A 19,689-nucleotide genomic window follows, 5' to 3' on the forward strand; every position below is an offset into this window, starting at 1 on the left:
AGAACTCGAGCCACGAAGGTTGGCTCCAGATCCGAGCATCCCTAAAGTTCGGGTGGGCTTTGGGGTTTGAGCCCACCACTAAAGTCTGTTAGCCTGCGAGAGTCTGCATGGTGTCTCTGGGAGTCTCCAGAGCAGCACTCTCCAGCCTGGCTCCCTGGCGGAGCCAGTCGGAGCGTATCCCAGGCTGACAGAGCGGGACTGTTCGAAAGCACCAAGTGAGTTAGGAGCACACATCCGGCTGGCTTCTGAAAACCCCAACTCCTGTCTGCAGTGACCTTAAACACCAGATCTCCCCCGGCGCCGCTCCACAGGGGTGCTCGGCAGTGCGCGCACTAGTGAGGCCAAAGCACACCTGCCTCAGAAGGGTGAGACGCAGAGGTTAAAATGCCAGCATCTGGGCTATGCCAGTGCTCCTGCCTGCAGAGCTGCCCCGCCCGGGATGGATTCTGCCTGCAACCTTGGAAGCAAGCCAAGAGCCCCCCAGCCAGCTCGGAGATCCGGCTGCTTCTCCTGGGAATCTACAAGCGGCAGCGTCTCCTGCCACGTTACTTTATTGTCTCTCTTTTTTCCAAACTCTGCTTGTTTTTCTTCCAGCCAAACTCAGCCCCAGGAAATCGGAGAGGCTCCTCCTCTGTGTCCCATTCCCTTAGCCGTGACTCTGCCTGTTTCTTCCCAGCTGTTTGCTTCTGGTTCTGGAGCTTGCTCTGCCCCGGGCTGGGACCGTAGGTCTGGCTGCCATGGATGTTTCAGAGCCTCAAGGGTCCGAACATTGCACCGGCTGGGGCAGCTAGAACACTTCCAGCCCCTGGCAGCATGGGGGAACAGGCCAGGAGATGGCCTGTGTGCTGTGCAACAGGGACACGTGTGGGAGCAAATTGATTTTATGGGGGGAGATCGGCAGCTAGGCCCCAAGGGTTTGACTTCTGACTCTGCCACTGCTTCCCGGTGTGACCCTGGGTAAGTCACGGACCCTCTCAGTGCCTCCATCTGTAAAATGGGGTGTCGTGGGTGAGTGTGTCTGTAAAGTGCTTTGAGATCGCCGGATGGAAGGTGTTATAGAAGGGCAAGGTGTTCTTATTACCTGCTGAGGAATCAAAGTCACTACCTTTCCCATTGGAATAGCCCCATAGCACCCCTGTACCACAGCCGCAGAACTGCATCAGGTCCCATCTCCTGACTGGCATGGACGGAACGCTCCCCCAGTCTCCATGGGGCCCTCCTTGTTGTCTTGGGAGAAGATGGCAGGACTTGCCTGGGGCCGGGGTGGACATTCCCGCCTTGCTCCGTCTGGGAGGTCAGCAGCAGCTTCGGCTCCATATGCCTGCTGGCTGTGCTGATCTCCAGGAAGATGAATGTCGTGGAGCATTCTCCCCTTTCTTGTTACGCAAGGGGCAGCGTGGTCCAGTGGGTAGGGCACTGCTCTGGGCTTTATTCTGGGAGCTGCCAGTGATCTACTGTGGGACTTTCACAAGGGTCTCTGTGCCTCTTTCCTCTCCCATCCGGTGTCTGTCTAGCTATGATACCGCGAGCTCTTTGCCGTAGAGACAGTCTCTCATGCGTCTGCACAACGCTTAGCTCAATGGGGCTCTGAGGTGCTGGTGTAATACCAGGAATAATCCTTTCTCCTGCCCTCCCTCCTTCCCTGTGTGTGTTTCTTTGCAAAATGTGACTTTAAAAGGAACTTGGCGAGGAGCCTCGGAGAGCAGAGATGCAGCACGAGCCGCTGCCTGGCTCGTCGGCCACTGGAGCTGCACTCTGCATGCTGGCTCTTGCTGTCACTGGCTGATCTCTGCCCTGGAAGCCGTGCAGAACATGCCCCTAGAAGGACAGTGCTTGCAGAGGCCAGACCTGACTCAGTGCCTTTGGCAAGAGCAGGAGGGTGAGAGGCGCTCGGCAGCGCTGGGAGTTGTTGACTGTGTTTGGGTGACCCAGGATCCTGTTTACAGTAGCTGCCTGCGTGATTTTAACCCTCCCGCGGAAGGCGCGGGTCCCAGGAGCGGTGCTGTAGCACGGCTCTTCGCACACTATGGAGCCACGCCTCTGCTTGCAGTCATGGTCCAAACTTAACCTTTTGTGCTGCAGCCCGGGGGCTGTGCAGGTAGCATCGGGGCCCTCAGACATGCCAGATTGTATGGGAGCGATTGTCTCCTGAACGCCTCCCCTCCCGTTTGGGATCATGCAAACGCCTCTCACCCCAGCCTTCATCACACAGAGAGTCCAAACAGCCAAAGCTTTTGACTTCAACAGGCTTTGGATTAGACCCTTCCATGCACTCCCATTTCTGGGTTAAGTGCTTCCAAATGTCTCCATTAGAAGGGTGTTTAGAGAACCAAATTCTGTTCTTAAGTTGTCACTACATGGAGTCTGTGGCCATATTAAAAGGTACAAGCCTTTGTCTATGTCTGTCTCCTTGCTTCGCACTCCTCATCTGAGGATCTCAGATTGCTCTGCAGAAATTAAGCTCCACACCCAGCAGGTGAGGCAGATAAGTACAATGAATGCTGCCGTGCAGGCAGGGAAAGGGAGGTGCAGAGAGGTGACGTGACTTGCCCGGGATGGCACTGAGGGTCAGTGGCAGGGCCTGGAGTAGAACCCAGGAGTCTTTATACCAAGTCAGAAAATGTATAAACACGGGGCCAGTTCTGAGGTCCTTACTCTGGCAAATTCCCATTGGAGCGCCTGCATATGGACCTCAGGATCTGGCCAAAAATGAGCAAATTCACTGCTACCAGACTCCTGTGGCAGAGGTTGGATTGGGTCACATCATTGCAATAACCTCCTCTCTGTCTCTCTCTGCCAGGTCTCCAGCCCTTCATTCCAGACTCAGAGGGGGACCTCCTCTTCCTGCTGGACAGCTCTGGCAGCGTCTCCTACTACGAGTTCTCTAGGGTCAAGGAGTTCATCAGGGGCCTCCTGCGACCCTTCACCTTTGGCCCCAGCGACGTCCAGACCAGCATCATCCACATTAGCACTGTGCCCACCATAGAGTTCCCCTTCGACCGGTACTTGTCCACCGGGGCGGTGCAACAGGCCATCCGGGACACGCAGCAGCTGATGGGGGACACCAACACGGGCAAAGCCCTCTCCTTCGCCAAGGAGAAGTTCTTCACGGATGAAGCTGGCGCCCGGGCGGATGTGCCCAAGGTGCTGGTGTGGGTGACGGATGGCTTCTCTACTGATGACATCTCCCAGCCCATGCAGCTGCTGAAGGACATGGAGGTCACGGTCTTCATCATCAGCACCGGGCGGGGGAACTACCTGGAGCTTTCAGCAGCTGCCAGCCAGCCTCCAGAGAAGCACTTGTACTTTGTGGATGTGGATGACCTGCCCATCATCACCAAGGAGCTGAGGGACGCCATCATAGGTACCGTGAGCTGGCTGCCTGGGGAGAGCCGTTCCAGTTAGCGATGCCCCTTTGCGGGGGATGAGAGGGGGATGGGTGAATGCCAGCCAGTTCCTCGGTTTGGGGAAGCGCCCTAGGGTTCAGGTATTTCTGCGAACCTTCTGTGGAGGTCTCTGGCCTGCAAAGCCAGGGCTGGGAATCTCCCAGCATTTCCTCCGTGCCCTCTGGCAGGGGACGGGGGCACCACAAGAACGGCTCCTCCAGTCCCACAAAGAACGCGGAGGGGCTAAACCAGTGGTCCTCAAACTTTTCACGATCGCATCCCCCCTTGCCCCTGTCCACACCCCACCCTAGGGGCCGGGAGTGGGGCTGCTGGGAAGGGGAGGGGGACATGGACAAGGGTAAGGGGACCAAGGCTGGGGCCACACCGGGGGTGCAGGTCTGGGGCCAGGAGCTGGGGCCGCAGCGGGGCTGGGTGCTACTCCTTCCCTGCCGTGCCCCCCCAAACATTCCTCTGCACCCCCGCCGTGGGGATGCGCCCCACAGTTTGGGGACCACTGGGCTAAGCCCATTTTACTGAATCGCAGCATGTGGCCAGACCTTGCGGCGCCTCTGAGAATGCTCAGTTCTGGGGAGGGGCGAAAGTCGGGGTCAGCTGGTATCCTACGCAGATGTGTGCTGAGGGAGACGGCGCACACTGCACCCCGGGTGGGCTCAGCAGCCGCAGAAGGGATTGCATCTGGGGCCTCCATGTCTTAAAGCAGGAGCCTCTGCTGCCTGAGGTAACAGATCCAGCTCTGCTAGTCGAGGCTGTAACAGGCTCCTCAACCTCGATGTGAGGTCCAGCCCCCACTAGCGCCATGCCGTGTGGGTTGCCGTAACAAAGCCCCATTCTCAAAGGTATTTAGGTGCCTAACTGTTCAGCTAGGGGCTGGGGGGGATTTTCTAAAGTGCCTAAACTGGCTAGGCACGAAACCAATGGGAGTTAGCGGCTTAACCTGCTTCTGGGCTCGTAGAAATCCTGCCAGGCGCAGGTCTGCATCGTTAGGTGCTTAAATACCTTTGAAAATCTGGCTCCAGTGCTCCGCGTTTCTTCGGATGTGAAGATAAGAAGAAGGCCCCTGCCCTGAGGAGCTGGCAGGGTATGAATCCCCCTAGACGCTCTGCATTGCCACTGTGTCAGGTAGATTGGCTTCCCCATCCGTTGCTAGCAGAGTTTGGGACCGTAGTGTGGGCTGGTGGGGAGACCTCCTATTGACCTAGGACAGCTGCGGCATTGATCTTGCTTGTCCAGGAGTGACCCCAGGCCTTGAGGAGGTTGGGGGTAGAGTGGGGACAAATTCTTGTCTTCCCTTTGGGGAAGATCCCACAAGGTCTTGCAGCGGTAATGTCCCCCTGCACGCTACAATGGAAACAAGCCAGGGTCTGTTCCCTTCTGCAGGCTGGGGGCAGTTAGCTGTGTTCGCGTTGCAATGATTTGCTGGGTGGGGGAGAAGAGAAGGGAGCTCAGACACGAGTTGTCTGGATTCCTTTGAAACCCCCCGGATCTGGAAATGAATCATCACAGATGCAGGTCATTGGCTTCCCTGCTCGTCAATCCAGGCAGGAAAATGCACCAGATCCAAGAACTTTTCTTCTGTCTCCACAGGTTAATGGTTACCCAGGGAACTCGGAGCAGAGCAGGAGGTTTAGCTGTAGAAAATAAAGAGTTAGATGCCCAAGTCCCTTTGAAACATAAGGGGAGATTGGTGCCTAATTCTCTGTGGCACCCTAGTAAATTCCAGCCAAAAAGATTACCAGGCTGCCCAGTAAGCCTGATGTAACAATTTGTTCTTTAGTATGTAAACACATCAATCCAGGCTACATAGGTGGTGGTGTGGGCTCTTGAGTGGCATGTGTTAGTGCGAGCTAGGATTTTCCAAGTTGTATCCCAGCTCCGCCACTGATTCCCTCTGGGACACTGGGTAAGTCACTTAACTTCCCTGAGTTAGTTTCTCCCTCTGTAAGACAGGGATAACACCGGCTTGCCTTAGAAGATTACTTCGTTAATGTCCATCAAGTAGCCGGAAGCCATAAAGCATGAAGTGACTCTGTAGAACTCAACAATAGGGCAGTAAATTACCGTGGGTTCATTTGATTTCTAAATGGACGGTGAACATTTTCCAAAAGTTTTAAACAAACATTTCAAAGACGTCAAGCGGTTCGAAGCTGTCCCATCCAAACAAAGGAGAATAATCATAAGAACCCGCTGCACGCACAGAATACACCCAGTGCTGATAGAACGGTTGGCAGGGTCGACCCGCTTAGCGCTGACCCTGTGGAACAGAGCTAACCTAACGTGGCTGCGTGTATCTGCGGCGGCTGGCGTTCACCAGAGGATCAAGGTCTTGCCCTGAGGCCACCTGTCATGCTGCTCTCTTAATAATCATTAAATAGGGTTCCTAGCGGGATTCCAGGAAAATCCTGGCCAGACTAGTCAAGGTTAGCATGTTGGCAGCTAGCCTGTTTGTGGCGAGTGTGGCTGTGGAATTGGAGTGATTGGTAAGAGTGGAAGGCCAAAGGTGGGTTAGATTTTCATGGTCAGACTTGCCGAAGCAAAGCGAATGCCTTGTGCTCATTTGCACGTCCTTACCTACGACTCTCGTCCTCCACGCTGCTCTTCAGTGCCATTCCTCCGGGTGTTGCCTGCCCTTGCAAAGCTGGGGCCTGGCCCAAGCCTCCTAGTATTCTAGGATTTCTTTGGGAAGCTGAGCAAGTTCCTCTGGCCCTGTGAGGCGTTCCAGTCGCTTTCTGGAGGCGGACTCTATTGGAAAGGATATTTTCCTTCCCTGCGCGGCCCCTGCTAGGGGAGACTGGTTAGAGCTCGGTGTGGAGGAGCCAGTTAACCCTTTCCATGGTCTCCTATTGACACAGCAATTTTGTCACTAAAGAAAAGCCAATATTTAGAAAACCAACGATGAAAAAGTCACACGTTATAACTATAAAAAAGAAAAGAAACCCAACCACAACTGCAGAGTAGCTGGGTGACAAGCCGGGGCTTCCCCCTCTCCTCCAGTTGGGGGATCAGGGAGCACGTACTATGTATCTCGCAGCCGGGGCTGCAATGTGCGAGGTGCTGGACAAACCCCAGCTGGCAAATGGGCTGCAGCAGCCCAGAAGCCGGGGGGAGTCATCGCCAGCTCCTAGCACACACCAATCATAAGTCAGGCCCCTCCGGGATCTGGCGTGAAGATCACGAGATTGTCAGCAATAATACATGCTGTGTTCCTTTGCCTTCTGGACTGTGAGCATCTGGCTTGCATTCGGGCCAAGCTTTGCTCTGCATTGGTGAAGCCTAGACTCTTTGTTTTTTTAAATGAATCTAGGATTCTCCCCTATGCCCATGACTCCAGGAGCTGGGGCTTTAAGAAAAATACCAACTGCCTCAATAAAATGGTGGGAGTTGCCAAGAGCAGGCCCCGGTGCAGACCCCTTTGCCTTCCCCTCCCCATAGCTGTGGGTTCACAAAGCACATATGCCATGGGAAGGCAGCTGGCATGCAGTGCAGGGAGGCCGTTCCAAGTGAGCGGGCAGCATGGGAAAAGGCCTGGAGCTGCCATTATTATCCTCATTATCCTGTCCTCATCTCTTGAAACAAGATAGTGAGTTAAAAGGCCTTTTGTAGGTGCACAAATGAGCTTTGTAATGAAATTGGCCAGTTTCCTCCCTCCACCCCTGCCCAGGAAGGGGCTGGGTTTCATCCCCGCTCATTGCTATACACCCGCAGTATGGACCTGGCTCCCATGCAGCACTTGCCTCAGGTGTGAACACGAGCATGGGAACAACCCACAAAAGGAGTAAATCGGAGGGGCCGCACCTCTTTTATGAGCTGCATTAGCCTTTATCTCCTCCTTGCTCCCTTCAGAAGCATCTCCTTCGCTTCTAAAGATTTGCTCAGAGATCTAAGCAGGCAGCTAATAAACCAAAGCTGTCTGGTCTGGGAGTCATGCTGGAGTTTTAGATCCAAGCCAGTTCTGAGAGTGAGTGAGAGAAGGGGAATAGACTCGTGTTTGGGACATATGGGGGCTCCCCCCTGCTGGTTTCTAATCCTGCCTCTGTGGAAAAGTGACATCATCTCTCTCCCTCAGTTTCCCTCCGCATACAATGGTTATAATAATATCAACTGACCTGCGGTGAGGGGCGCTGGGAAGGTCGGTGAGTGTAAATGGCTTGACAGACTGTAGGCCAGGTTCTGTTTCGGCTTGCTCTGGTGTCAATCCGGAGTAGCCCTGTTGAAGTCAGTGGGGCTGTGATGGTGTAAAACTCTTGTAAGTGAGAGGAGATTCAGGCTGGGCTAGGAGACTGACCAAGGCAACTGTCTCCCCCACAGTTACTTCATTCCACCCCCACCGCACTGGCCTCCCCCAGTCTAGGGGGGCTGTTGGGCACCCCTTCTAAGCTGTCCGCCATCGCTTTAAATCCGCGGAGACAATCACTGGCATTCGCTTTCCTGCTTGAATTGACGGAACCTAAGTCTGTCACCCCCTCGTCAATGCGCCGCTCTCCGCTGGCCAGCAGACAGCAAGTGTATGGGATGCTCTCCATTCTGCCCCTCCACAGCGAAGATATAAAGGGCTAAAGGCTGTTGATCCTGCTCCTTTCACCAGGCCAAACCATCACAGCCCGCAACGGGCAGCAGGGAAATACCCGCGACAGACAGCCAGACGCAGAGAAAACAAATCGGATCTTGGGGAAACGGCTGAGCAACGTAGCGCAGGCGTTGCGGCTGCTTCTTAGAGACAGTGGCATTGAAATACACTGGACCAGATGGACCAGGGTCCAATCTAGTATGGCAGTGCCTGGTTCCACAGTGTAACCTTCCTGACTCCCAGTGGGTTACTCTCTACGTACACCAGCGCAGGTGAGAAGAGTGGCCCATGATTAAGCTGCTAGTGTCCCCTGAAAATGCTGAGAAACACGCACCTATTCTCAAGGTACTGTAGTTGGAGGAGAGAGTCTGGCTTTATTCTCCGAGGGACGGACCTGGATTGCAATCAAAGAATTCCTGGGGGAGTGACGTGTGGGTCTCTCCCTGCTCATGTCTGATCGGTGGCTGTGCTCTGTAGAAACTGACATCACCCTTTGGCACCTTCTCCGCTGCAGGACCCTACATGCACAGTAGCAATAGAAACCGCAGCCGGCTCCAGCACAGCCCCCGGGAGAGCAGCACGTCTGTGAGCTCCGCAGCCCACGGCGAAGGCTCCGTGTCAGGGACCTGGGCCCATTGTGTAGTCAGGGCACGTTTTCCCAATCTGATAAAAAATAGCGCCCACCAGGCTTGGCAGATGTGAGGCCCTACCCTCGATGGGCAGAATTCAGTCTGTTCTAACCTGCGTTTGTTTGTGAAAATGGACGACGACTGGCCATTCTGTTTGAAATCAACCTTTGGGAGCCTGATCCTATTAGCACCTAGCGTTTTCCATCCCAGTGCCTCGGAACGGTTGGTAGATATCAATAGCCCAGATAGGAATACTGAGGCACAGAGCTGAAGGGATTTGTCCAAGGTCACAGCTGAGCCAGGGTGGAGGTGGTAATATAAGAACAATAATTAATGCCTAGCTCTTATGCAGCACTTTGGATCTCAAAGGGCTTTACAAAGGAGAGCGGTATCCTTATTCCCCATTTTGCAGATGGTGAAACCAAGATACAGAGTGGAGAAGTGATTTGCCTGAGGTCATCCCACAAGCCAGCAGCAGAGCTGGGAACTGGACCCAGGTCTCCTGGATCCCGACCCAGGCGATTGCACAGAGAAGAACGATATTTACTTTGCAGATGAAGAAAGGAGGTTTCCTGCCACCTTAGTCTTGGGCTCACTGAGAGTCAAGAAATTTCCAACAAGCTCATGGCTGTGAAAGTGCTTGTCTGTGTCCATCCTTCATGAGCCACAAAGACGCAATGAGTGAGAGTCCGATCATTAACGGCGGGTGTGGGGAGGTCGGGGGTGCAGTAATCATTGGTGATGGGAAAGCTTCAGCTGGGATCGATGCCTAGGGAATAACATCCTGCAAGCCTAACGTTAGTTTTAGATCAGAAATTCATAGAGTGCTGAATCAAACAAGCCACGTGCCCTGCTCTCTGTGGCTTATTGGCTTTGCTTGGTGGCCACGGCGGTTCCGGCGATGCAGCAGGGCACAGTGCTGTAAGCAAGCTACAGGCCAGATCTCCAGCTGATGTAAAACAGGTTAGTTCCATGGACGGAGCAATGTTAGTTTGCACCCCCCGATTCTCACACAACACCCCTGGGGGGCTCTGTCTCAGAGATGATTCATTTCCAGCCCAAGTGCATTTGGCCTTTGACAGGATAAATGTTCTTTCCAGTCTCGGAGGTGTGAACTGAGCTGGTCCTTTGTGCCCTTAGGAATCGCACTGCGTGGAGTGGCAGGATCGGGAGCAGCTCCCAGGGCTGCAGGGAGTTCTTACAAAGCACGGTGGGAACCAGGGAGGAGGGGGCGTTGAATGCTGCTGGCTGGTGAAGGGGGAAAGCGAGGGCATGGCAGATGTGGAATGTTCCTGCCCAGCTGGGCAAGCCCATAAACAGCTCAAAGGAAAAATTGAGGCTGCTTTCTGGTTACCAGGGAGCCGGCCTGGAACTCCAGCAGTTTAAAGGAGGAAGGCTGGGCTTCTGGTTCCCGGGCAGGCTGAGATCTGGGTGGTGTTCCTAGCTCTGTTGTGGATTTGCTGTGTGCTCTTTGGGAAGTCAGGTCTGTGCTCAGTGCCTCAGTTTCCCCACCTGTGCTTGTTGGACAGTGATATGTGTAAAGCGTTTTGAGCTCAAGGTGGAAGGCGAGGATGCAGTAGGACAGCCTACTGGTCCAAGCCCCAGGCAAAGGCTTCCCCTCTGCCAGTGGCTGGCATCACGGGCTCATGGCTGAACTGAGTTTTCCCAGCTCCTCCCTTTCCCACTCAGGCAGGAAGCTGTGTGGTTTGGAGCCAGTAAAGCAAAGGGGAGTCTCTTATCAGACAGTGGCCTGCTGCTTCCAGTCATCTGCACTGTCAGCAGCCCGTCAGCAGTGCACTGGGCAGGCCCATGGGCCAATACAGTGAGAGGTGGGTTTGCTCCTCTAACAAGGCTCAAGGCCTTGGGAATGCCGGCTGGGAGCCCTGCCAGTCCCAGGCAATGTCCGGCTTCCCCTTGCAGGAGCAACAGAAAACCCACAGTCGGGTTCCAACCTCTCCAGCTTGTGCACCCAGATGGCTCTGCAGGGAAGGAAACGCAGCAGAGGAAGAGGCTCGAGCAAGGAAGAAAAGGCTTTTGGGGGGCAAGTTGAAGGCGAGGGGGTGCTGAGGCCCTGGGAATGGTGAGAGCTGCAGAGGAGAAGGCCCTTGCGCCAGAGGTGTGGAGTTGAGATGCCAAGGGCTGCAGAGAAGGGCTTGGCAATGGTACCAAGGGAGGTGGCCAAAGGACGTGGCCAGAGGGAATCAGTGGTGGCAGGGGGCAATGGGGGCTCCACTGTTTTGCCAGCCCTGGAGATAGCCGCCTCTGGGACAGAATGGGGGAAAGGAGTGGACAGGGCAAGGGGCGGGGAACTCTGCAGCACGGGGTGCCACAACACAATGGAGCATCTGTGGAGCGCTGGGATGGGTGACCTCAGCCGGGATGAATGCAGGGGACTCAGCAAATGCCAAACAACCCCCTAACTCTCCCCCGCCCCCCTTCCACAGCAGCAGGGCTGGGGCATGGAGTCTCCTGGGGAGAACGGCCTCTTCTTCCACGCTGGCTGACCCTGGGCACTTCAGAGGAGCTGGTGCTTTGACTTGGCTCCTTGGGAGGCAGGGGATTGACCTCTGGAGGGTGGACCCACGTGGGACTAAAAGTCAGAGCTCGTGGGTTCTGTTCCCAGCTCTGTCGCTGTCTCTGTGTGAGCTCAGGCAAGGCTTTCCTGGCCGGAAGTCCGTGGGAGCAGAGGGCAGGATAACCAGACCATTCACCTCGCTAGGCCTCAGTTCCCCACTCTGGTGATATGGGGACAGTACCACGGCCTGCCTCTCAGGTGGCGCATCCCTCCTGTCCCCGGCGTGAGCTAAGGAGAGTTTCCCCCCAAGGGAAGCGGTTGCCCCCGCTTGCAGCAGGCTGTGTCCATGTGCAGGCCCCCATCCCCGTGTTAGGCGGGGAACGCACGCTGTGCAAACGCAGTCGGCTTCCCCGTGAACGTCCCAGTAGGGCCGGGGTTGTCACAGCAGGCCGGGGAAGTGCCCCCCCGAGGCGTTAGCACACAGAGATGACTGCTGCATGCCAGTTACTGCAGGGCTGGGCTGGGCTGGGTCTCACCCGACCCGGCAAGCACAGCAACGCCACCCCGGCCTCGGGGTCGGAGGTTCCAGCCCAGTTCCGCCTGGCAGCCATACCAGCCCAGGACTGTCGGGGGCCATGGTGAGAGGAGCGTGGGGTGGGGATGGGGGCGGTTCTCAGCACAGCCCCAGTGAGGCAGGTGTCTCCATCCCAACAGCTTGCCCTCCATGCAGTCCTTGCGGCGGTGGGGGGGATATGACTGATGCGGAGGGGCACGGTGGCAGGGCGGGCAGTGGTGGAGCTGCCCTGTCCTGTCCCAGCTGGAGCTGCTCTCTCCAGCTCTGAGCAGCGTCTGCTGCTGAACGAGGGCTCTTTGGAGCTGAGGGCCTGGTACTATTTAGTGGGCATCTGGGGTAGAGCGGCCACCCGCCACAGACAGACACAGCTGTGCGGTTCTGAGCCCTGTGCCAGCTTTTTGGGGGGTGGTTTCCACCGCCATCTGGTGGGCATAGGAGAGAGATGCACTTGCTTTACAAGCGCCACCCTGGTACTCTATGGATGATAACGGATACAAGGGGGTGTCACTTGGAAGTGACGAAAATGATCCACTTTCCCCTGCTTCTGTTTACACTCGCTTCATGGCTTTGAGGCAAAGGCTAGAGGCATTTTTGTGGCTCCAGAATCTTTAATAAAAAAAAAAATAAAGGGACTGGTTCATGGCAGCCCAGCTCCAACCTGTTGTGCGGTGTTGCTATGAGCTGCTAACCAGCTGCCCTGTTCCACCCCAGAAGTGGCTGCATTGCAACTAAGTGTGATCTGAGCTGTGTGTAGAATTATTTCTAATGTGTTTAAAGCTCCTAGCATGAGAGGCGAACCCCAGCTACCTGGGCGATGCGAAATGCTCACCTGCATTTTCTGTGCTTAACGAAGCTGCTGCTGCCGATGTGATGGGAGGGAGTTGTTTGCACAGGCACGGAGAATCAGTGGGACTTCTCTGATCCTCCAGTAACTTCTTATTGCTGTTTCTCTCCCAGATGTTATCCGAGCCAAGCGGCTCCGCGCCGTGGAGATCACCTCCAGCAGCTTCCGTCTGACGTGGCCTAGGCTCCTCTCCAGCGACACTGGCTACTACGTGGTGGAGTACGCCCCTACGGACGACCCGAGGAGAAAGCTGGTGAAGCAAGTATCCGGGGATCACACTGGCCTCTTCCTGAGCGATCTCTCGCCAGACACCACCTACGAGGTCGTGCTCATTCCAGAGTCCAACGAGCACTATATCCCTCCACAAACCACCAGGGTCACCACGTTGGAAGGTAAGACGATGAGCCCCATGGTGCTCGGTGCCATACGGACACGTAATGCAGACAGTCCCTGGCCCAGACCTTAGAGCCAAGGCATGAGGAGAGTGAGTATGGGTTTGAGAGAGACCCTCTAGCTCGGCCACGAGGTGTGGGCGTGATGCAGGAATCAATCCGTGGAATTCTTTGGCCTGGGTTACGCAGGAGGTCAGATTACATGGCCACACAGTGAGTCCCTCTGGCCTTAAAATGTCTGCAGATTCTAAGGAGAAGACAGGGTGGGTCACCCCAACTGCCTGATTCTGTTCACTCCTCGCTGTGGGAGACAGGAGCCTGGGCTAGATGGACCATTGGTCTTACCCAGTATGGCTGTTCTCATGAATATAGAGAAAAAAACAGCAGAATTTAGTTGGAAACTGGAAGTCTCGGCTTTCCCTTGGCTTACCCAGTGCTGATCGGTGGATGCCATCGGGGTAAAGGGAAGCAAAGCACAAGCAGGTGGAAAGAGCTCCGTAGACCTGCACTCCCTGTCTCGCTATCCCCGTGTGATAACCCAGGCATGTATAACACCACGCTCCGAAGGGGCGGTCGTTGTCAGCTGGGAAGGAACCCGGGACCCTGAGCTGAAAGACCCAGGTGTCCAAGCTGAGGCAGGAGCAAGTGTCCCATCCTCTACTGGTGACCTCTAGGGGGTGACGTGGAGTCGGTGACCACTAGAGGGTGACATTGTGAGCAGAAGCTGGACCCGTTTGAGGGAGAAGTGCAGAAAACTAGTACCCATTGGCAGCTTTTTGATTGAGAGCAGGATTGGGCTGTGTCGACGTGTCTGACTGGGGATGAATTGCTTCTGCCTCCATGATGGCCAAGAGGCTCCCAGCTTATTTATGCTGCTCTGGCTGGAGTTCGCTCTGCTGCCGTGAATCACACCAACACTTGTCTTCCTTTCCCTCCTTCCCGCAGAGGAAATCAGCCCAACTCGGGTTCTCATCTCGGAGTCCAAGCCGCACAGCTTCCGCGTCAGCTGGGCTCCCACGCCAGACAGCGTGGGGAGCTACCAGGTCCTGTACGGGCCGCTGCCTGGCAATTCGGCTAAGCTGCTGGAAGTGGACGGGGCGTACAACAGCACGGTAGTGGAGAACCTGGCCCCCAACACCACCTACTTGGTGACGGTGGCAGCCATCTATAAATCGGGGAAAGAGAAAGCCCTGTCGGCCAAAGCTTGCACACAGGAAGGTGAGTGAGCGGGGCCCTCTGCCAATAGGACACAGCCGTCCCAGTTGTGATATAACACTGCGTGGCCTGGGGTTCCTCCAGAATGTGACCCCCTCTTTGGCCAGACCAGGCACTGCGGGGGAAGCCCTTCTCCCTCTGTTTTGTGTCTCCCAGCCCCCTCACCTTTGCAAGCAAAGCCAACGCCCCACGGCAAGGGAGCGCTGCGCCTCAGGGAAAGGACTCCAGCAATTGAGCTGGTCAGCCAAGCCACCTAGCAGGGCCGGGGGCAGAAAGTGGCCAGGGGGACGATGCAGCTTTCAGGGAACAGAGCGTGTGTATCATAGAAACATGACAGAGCGTAGGACTGATGAAAATTCGACAGTAGGTGTGCAACAGGTCTCCAACGGAGTCTGTCCTCCTGAGCCACCTGGAGCATCACAAGCAGAGGTGGCTGGGAGGATGCTGGAGTCCCCAGGGACGGAAGGTCGGTGCTGTCGTCCTCTCCTTCCTCGTGGCCTGTCTCTTGGAGCGTCGGAGGGGTGGAGGTCATGAGCTCCCCTCGGGCACATGGCCAAAACTCCGCCAGTGTGGTTGGTGTAAGTGGGGTGGAAGCTCATTAATGGGGGTCATGTGCCAGGGGCTCCCATGAAGTGAAGTCTCTGGAGCTTAGCTTGGCAGAGCAGGCGAGATCCGGCTTGATATAGGCAGAAGGATTCTGGAGTGAGCAATGGCGGAGATGGGAGGTGAGTTGGGGCGTGGGGGTATCACAGCCCGGTTCCCATGGGCAGGTGTCAGTGTCAGCAGAGATGCTGAGGACTCCACAAGCCCTGGAGATGGAACTATCCCCTCCTGCCTGGAGCAGGCCCCTCCAGGGCACGGGGAGCCATGCAGAGGGAGTCCGGCGACTGCCCAGGCTGTCCCTGCTCTGCAGATAAACAGGGGCCTGTGGCCTGCAGAGCTGTCAACCCCGCCCTCTTCCCAGCGCCAGTCACTAATGGGGGAAAATGGGCCCCAGAAGGAGGGATGACCCCAAATGACTGGGCTCCTCTAACCTGCTCTTCTCTCCATCCCCCGGCTAGAGAGCTCCAAGGTGAGACACCTGCGCTTCGAGGACATGGGCCCCAACACCCTGAAGGCCTCCTGGGACTCGGCCGATGGGCCAGTCCTCGGTTACCGGGTGAGGTGCCGGCGGCAGACGGGCCCCTCGTCGCTCCTCAGCGTCTCGCCGCAGATCCACAGTGTGCTCCTGACGGACCTGGCCTCGGGCACTGCCAACAAAGTGTGCGTGAAGCCCATGTACAGGAACCAGCCAGGGAAGGGGCTATGTCGCATGGTTCACATGCAGCATGGTGAGTCGGGGACAGGAGCCCGCCTGGACAGGGCAATGCACGAGCGCCTTCGTGCAAGGGGCGGGCGCTGTGAGGGGATGCAGTAGTGCCAGTTTGGCCCAGTAGCAATTGGTGTCACTGCAGTCTGAACCCCATAGGGCAGAGCAACCCCAAAGGCCAGTGCCCCCCCATGCCCAGTGGCACTGGCTGCTCTTACAGGACAGTGTGTATTGGGTACAGCCAGAGGCACGGGGCAGGCCCGAAGTGGCCTGATTTACAGAGGTGCCCAGCACCTGCAGTCCCCATTGACTTCCGTGAGCACTGTAGATACTCAGCACCTGTGAAAATCAGACCCGGGGGGCTGGGTTGGCAGGATTCCGGTTTGTAACTTGCAGTAGAGGGACCTGGGACCTAGACAGATTTCTTTTAAATCCTCTGTGTCTTTAAACTGACCCTGTTGAAGAAGCGCTGTTGTCTGGGAGGTTGATTTGCTCTGGTTCCTTGACTGAGGAGCCCTGTTTTAACAGCGCAGCGGGGTTCTCCGAGTGCTGAGACGGTGGTGGAGAGTTTCAAAAGTAACGAGTGATTTTGGGTGTCATGCTTGAGACACCTGTAGCTTAGCCTGGTTTTCCCAAGGCGAGTGCTCAGCGCAGTCTGGAAGTTTGGGCTTCTTTGAGGGGTCTCGAGTTCGTCACGTAAAAATGGAGGTACCCACACCAGAGGCTGCTGATGCTTTGATACTGAAATCCTCTTTCAGTTCTTAGAGGGCCCGATCCAGAGCCCTTTGAAATCAAGGGGATCTTTCCACCCACTTCAGTGAGCATTGGATCAGGCTCTAATTGCCATGACACTGCTCTTGTGCTGGGGGCTGGTATACCGATCTATCACCCCACAATCAAGGCATCCCCGGGCTGTGATGCATCCAGCTGTTCACACATTTCTAATAAGAGGGCTTCCCCAAGTGGCTGTGGCTTGTCTACATGGCCCTGTTCTTCGGCCTAGGGGTGTGAATCGCAGCTTTGCAGGCGGGAGGAAATGTGCCAACTGCAAAAGGCTCCCTGCAAAAAAGTAGCTGGGGTTAGCTGGAGAGGAGCAGGGCACCTGGGTGCTGGAACTGCAGCGTGTAAATCTTACTGGTGGTGTCCAGTGCTGCTTTGACACCACCCATCTGCCTATCGTCCCCTGTCTTGAAGGAGGAGAAGTTCGGGGAGGGGAGTCCCATGCATTGGGGACAGGGCGGGAGAAAGTGCAGGGACCTCTTTATGGAAGGAGCAGGTGGGTGTGCTGGCATGGCTGCACCAGAGGGAAGGTGAGATAAGGGACCAAAGCAGAGCTGCAGGGAGGGGCTGAGTTGAGAAGGGCTTGGAAGGTGAAAACTACAAGATTGGAACTTGACGTGGTGAAATGGGGGAGGGGGAGGCAGCAGGGGGATTCAGAGAGGGGGCGATATCGTCAGAGTGACGGTAAAGGAAGAGGATCTGAGTATGAATGGACTGGGGAGGGGGCGTGTTGGGGAAGAGGTTGCGGTAGTGGAGAGAGGGGAGGGGACAGGCTGGGGAAGAGTTTTCCTGTGTGGACAGAGAGGAAAGGTCAGAGCTTGGACACTGCCTGGCTAGGCAAGGCCAGAGAGAGGGTGACCAGACAGCAAGGGTGAAAAATTGGAACACGGGGTGGGGGGTAATAGGCGCCTATATAAGACAAAGCCCCAACTGTCAGGACTGTCCCTATAAAATCGGAACATCTGGGCACCCTAGGCCAGGGGGAGGGTGGAGATGAGATATTCCCCCCCCTCCCCCTGTAAAAACCGGAGCCATGGTGGAGCTATGTCTCGGGTGGGGGGGTGAGCTCTCTGAGATTTCCCCGGAGGGTCAGACGGGCAGAGCTGACCATTTGTCCTTTGGCCCTTTTCCAGCGACAGCCACACAAGGATACAAGCACAGACGGAGAGCGTGAGGGACACTGGACTGAGCTGTTCCCCTACAGAGCAAGGGGAAAGGATTGGACAAGGGTGAATGGGGGGGGAACCTCACAGATCAGCTCCCATCCTGCATTACCCCTGGAGGTGTGTGGTTCCCCCTAGCTGTTGTCAAGCCCACAGGCTCCTGAGACTGTAAAGTGCGACCCCCAGCTTATCACATGGCTTGGCTGGCTGGAGCAAGCAGACGGGCTGATGGATCCCAGCCATGCAATGGGTGCAGGTTAAAAACTGTGGTAGCCTCTGTGTTACCCTTTCGTATGTTCCTACACCTGAAAAATTAGCGACGGAAAGACAAAGTGGGAAATCTGAACCGTCGTTTGCTTCCTGTTTTTTATTCATTTTCTGTCTTGTTTTGGTTTTTGCAGAGTATAAGTGGCCTGGCATTGATCACAAGTGGCTGGGAGCCAAATTGGTCCCTGGTGTATAACTCCACTGAAGCTGTTGGAGTTAGACCAGGGGTGAATTGTGTCCAGTGAGATCAGAGGGTTTGGGAGGCAGATCTAGGTCTTGTGACAGGGAATAGGGTAGGACCGCAAAGAATAGATTCACCGAATGAATAGCACCTTCCATCCAAACGTGATGTTCAGCGAGCATCCCAACGGTGCTCCGGTCATCCGTCCCTGAAATGCAGCCACCTCTCATGTGGAAGGGACAGAGCCTTTAAAGGAGCTTAGAATATGCAGGGACGATCCAGCTAGAAGGATCATTTGGGGAGAGGAGAGAAGAGATGTGAGACCCCATCTGGAGTTTGGCGAGGACACAGTGGTTAACTCCCTGACTCTTCTAAAGCGCCCCGGGTTATTTAATAACCACAACCAGTCCAGACCTTATTTATGTCTCTCTCCGAAGACTGGCAGTCTTTGCATGATTAATTCCCAGGAATGGAGCAGCAGGGTTGTTCCAGGTCAAGGTTGACATGCATTGGCAGAACTGTGTGAAGGAAGCACGTATAGGGCTTGCCCCATCAACACGGCTTCAGTCTCTCACTTCCATGGATATTAAATTCCCCCCCTGCCATCTGCTCAGAAATGAAGGGATTTCAGGAAATCCTGCTCTCCCCTCCCCCCAGCAACCAAAACAGGTACCAGATTATACCCTTTTCTGCCTTCTGCTGGGATCAGAAGCAGCATGTTGTGGGCACAGAAAGGCCAGCTGAGGTGGCCGTTTCTCTCTCTCTCTCTCTCTCACAGACACAGACACATACACCCCAAGCCAGCAACATAGTTTGTGCTAGTTTGGCCCAGCAGGTGGAAGATCCAGGACGACCTGGATCAGGGAGATTAATTTACTCTCACGCCCCTAGACGTGTCCCGTTTGAATGAGTTTGAGTCCCATCAGCAGGGCCATATAGGGGAAGCTCGCACTGCCGCTTCCTGTTCGCGGTCTCCAGGAACCTTTCCCCACCACTATAGTCACATCAAAAACTTTTTCAAATAGCTGCTGCCCTGCCTCAAATCCTGCGCTGCATGTAAAAGGAGATTGCTGTGGGAGGAACACCGCTTAGCTGTTTTCTCGCCCTCCAGGTTTGGTCCTGCTGCCTTTTCGGGGTGGGAAGGTGTGTAGGGGGAAGTGAGGCTGCTGATCATTTTAGTACCTAGTGAAAATGCCATTTTGGATGTGCAGTTCCACCCGCCGGGGCGTAGGGTGTGAAGGAGATGTATTCTTCTCTGTGCCTGAGGGCGCAGCGCCAACGTGCATGCATTCCCCTAGAAACACTTGTGCTGTTTGGTCTTCATTGCTTTTTTAACCTGCATGTGAAGCATTTTAATAGCTGTCCTGTATGTCTGGGAAGCCATGTGATAGATCCTGCAAGCCCTTCAGGGGCCTGATTCTGCACCTTCGGAGTCAGTGGGAGTTTTGCCATTGACTTGATTGGACCCGATGTGTTGAACTCCAACTGGGTGGCTTACATGGGGCAGAGACCTTGGGCGGGCCCTTTGCACAGAGGTGACTGTCACCCATTGACTCCAGCAGGGGAGCTTACAGGGCCTGTGTTCTCCTTTGGCAGGTGCGTGTGTCATTGACTAACATTGAGGTTACACTTGCATCAAGGGGAAGATACAGCCTCCCGAATCTTTTATGCAGTAAAATGTAAAAGCATCTTGTTCATTCTTGCTGTAAGATGGAGATCTTTTAATTTTGTGCAACTCCCCAGCATAACTTACTATGCATTAACATTGCCTTCCCTCTATTGTAATGCGTTCTTTTGAAGACAGTAAATTAAATATACAAGATCTATCGAGTTGGACTGATTCTTTCCT

At 55.2% G+C, this 19,689-nt stretch overlaps 1 protein-coding gene across 1 annotated transcript in view; it reads left to right on the top strand.

Annotated features, from left to right (window-relative positions):
* The window catches only part of VWA1 (von Willebrand factor A domain containing 1), a 29,895-nt gene extending 10,233 nt beyond the window's left edge, over nt 1-19,662 (top strand). Inside the window, exons 2-6 of the mRNA XM_027832342.3 lie at nt 2,801-3,364; nt 12,647-12,925; nt 13,871-14,143; nt 15,202-15,471; nt 17,363-19,662. Of these exons, the coding sequence (XP_027688143.2) occupies nt 2,801-3,364; nt 12,647-12,925; nt 13,871-14,143; nt 15,202-15,471; nt 17,363-17,403 (1,427 nt within the window). The 3' untranslated portion in view covers nt 17,404-19,662. The remainder of the gene's footprint in view (nt 1-2,800; nt 3,365-12,646; nt 12,926-13,870; nt 14,144-15,201; nt 15,472-17,362) is intronic.
* Nucleotides 19,663-19,689: the final 27 nt, after the last annotated feature.

Source organism: Chelonia mydas, chromosome 18 (assembly GCF_015237465.2).
Source record: "Chelonia mydas isolate rCheMyd1 chromosome 18, rCheMyd1.pri.v2, whole genome shotgun sequence".
In the NCBI taxonomy this organism is placed as follows: domain Eukaryota; kingdom Metazoa; phylum Chordata; order Testudines; family Cheloniidae; genus Chelonia; species Chelonia mydas.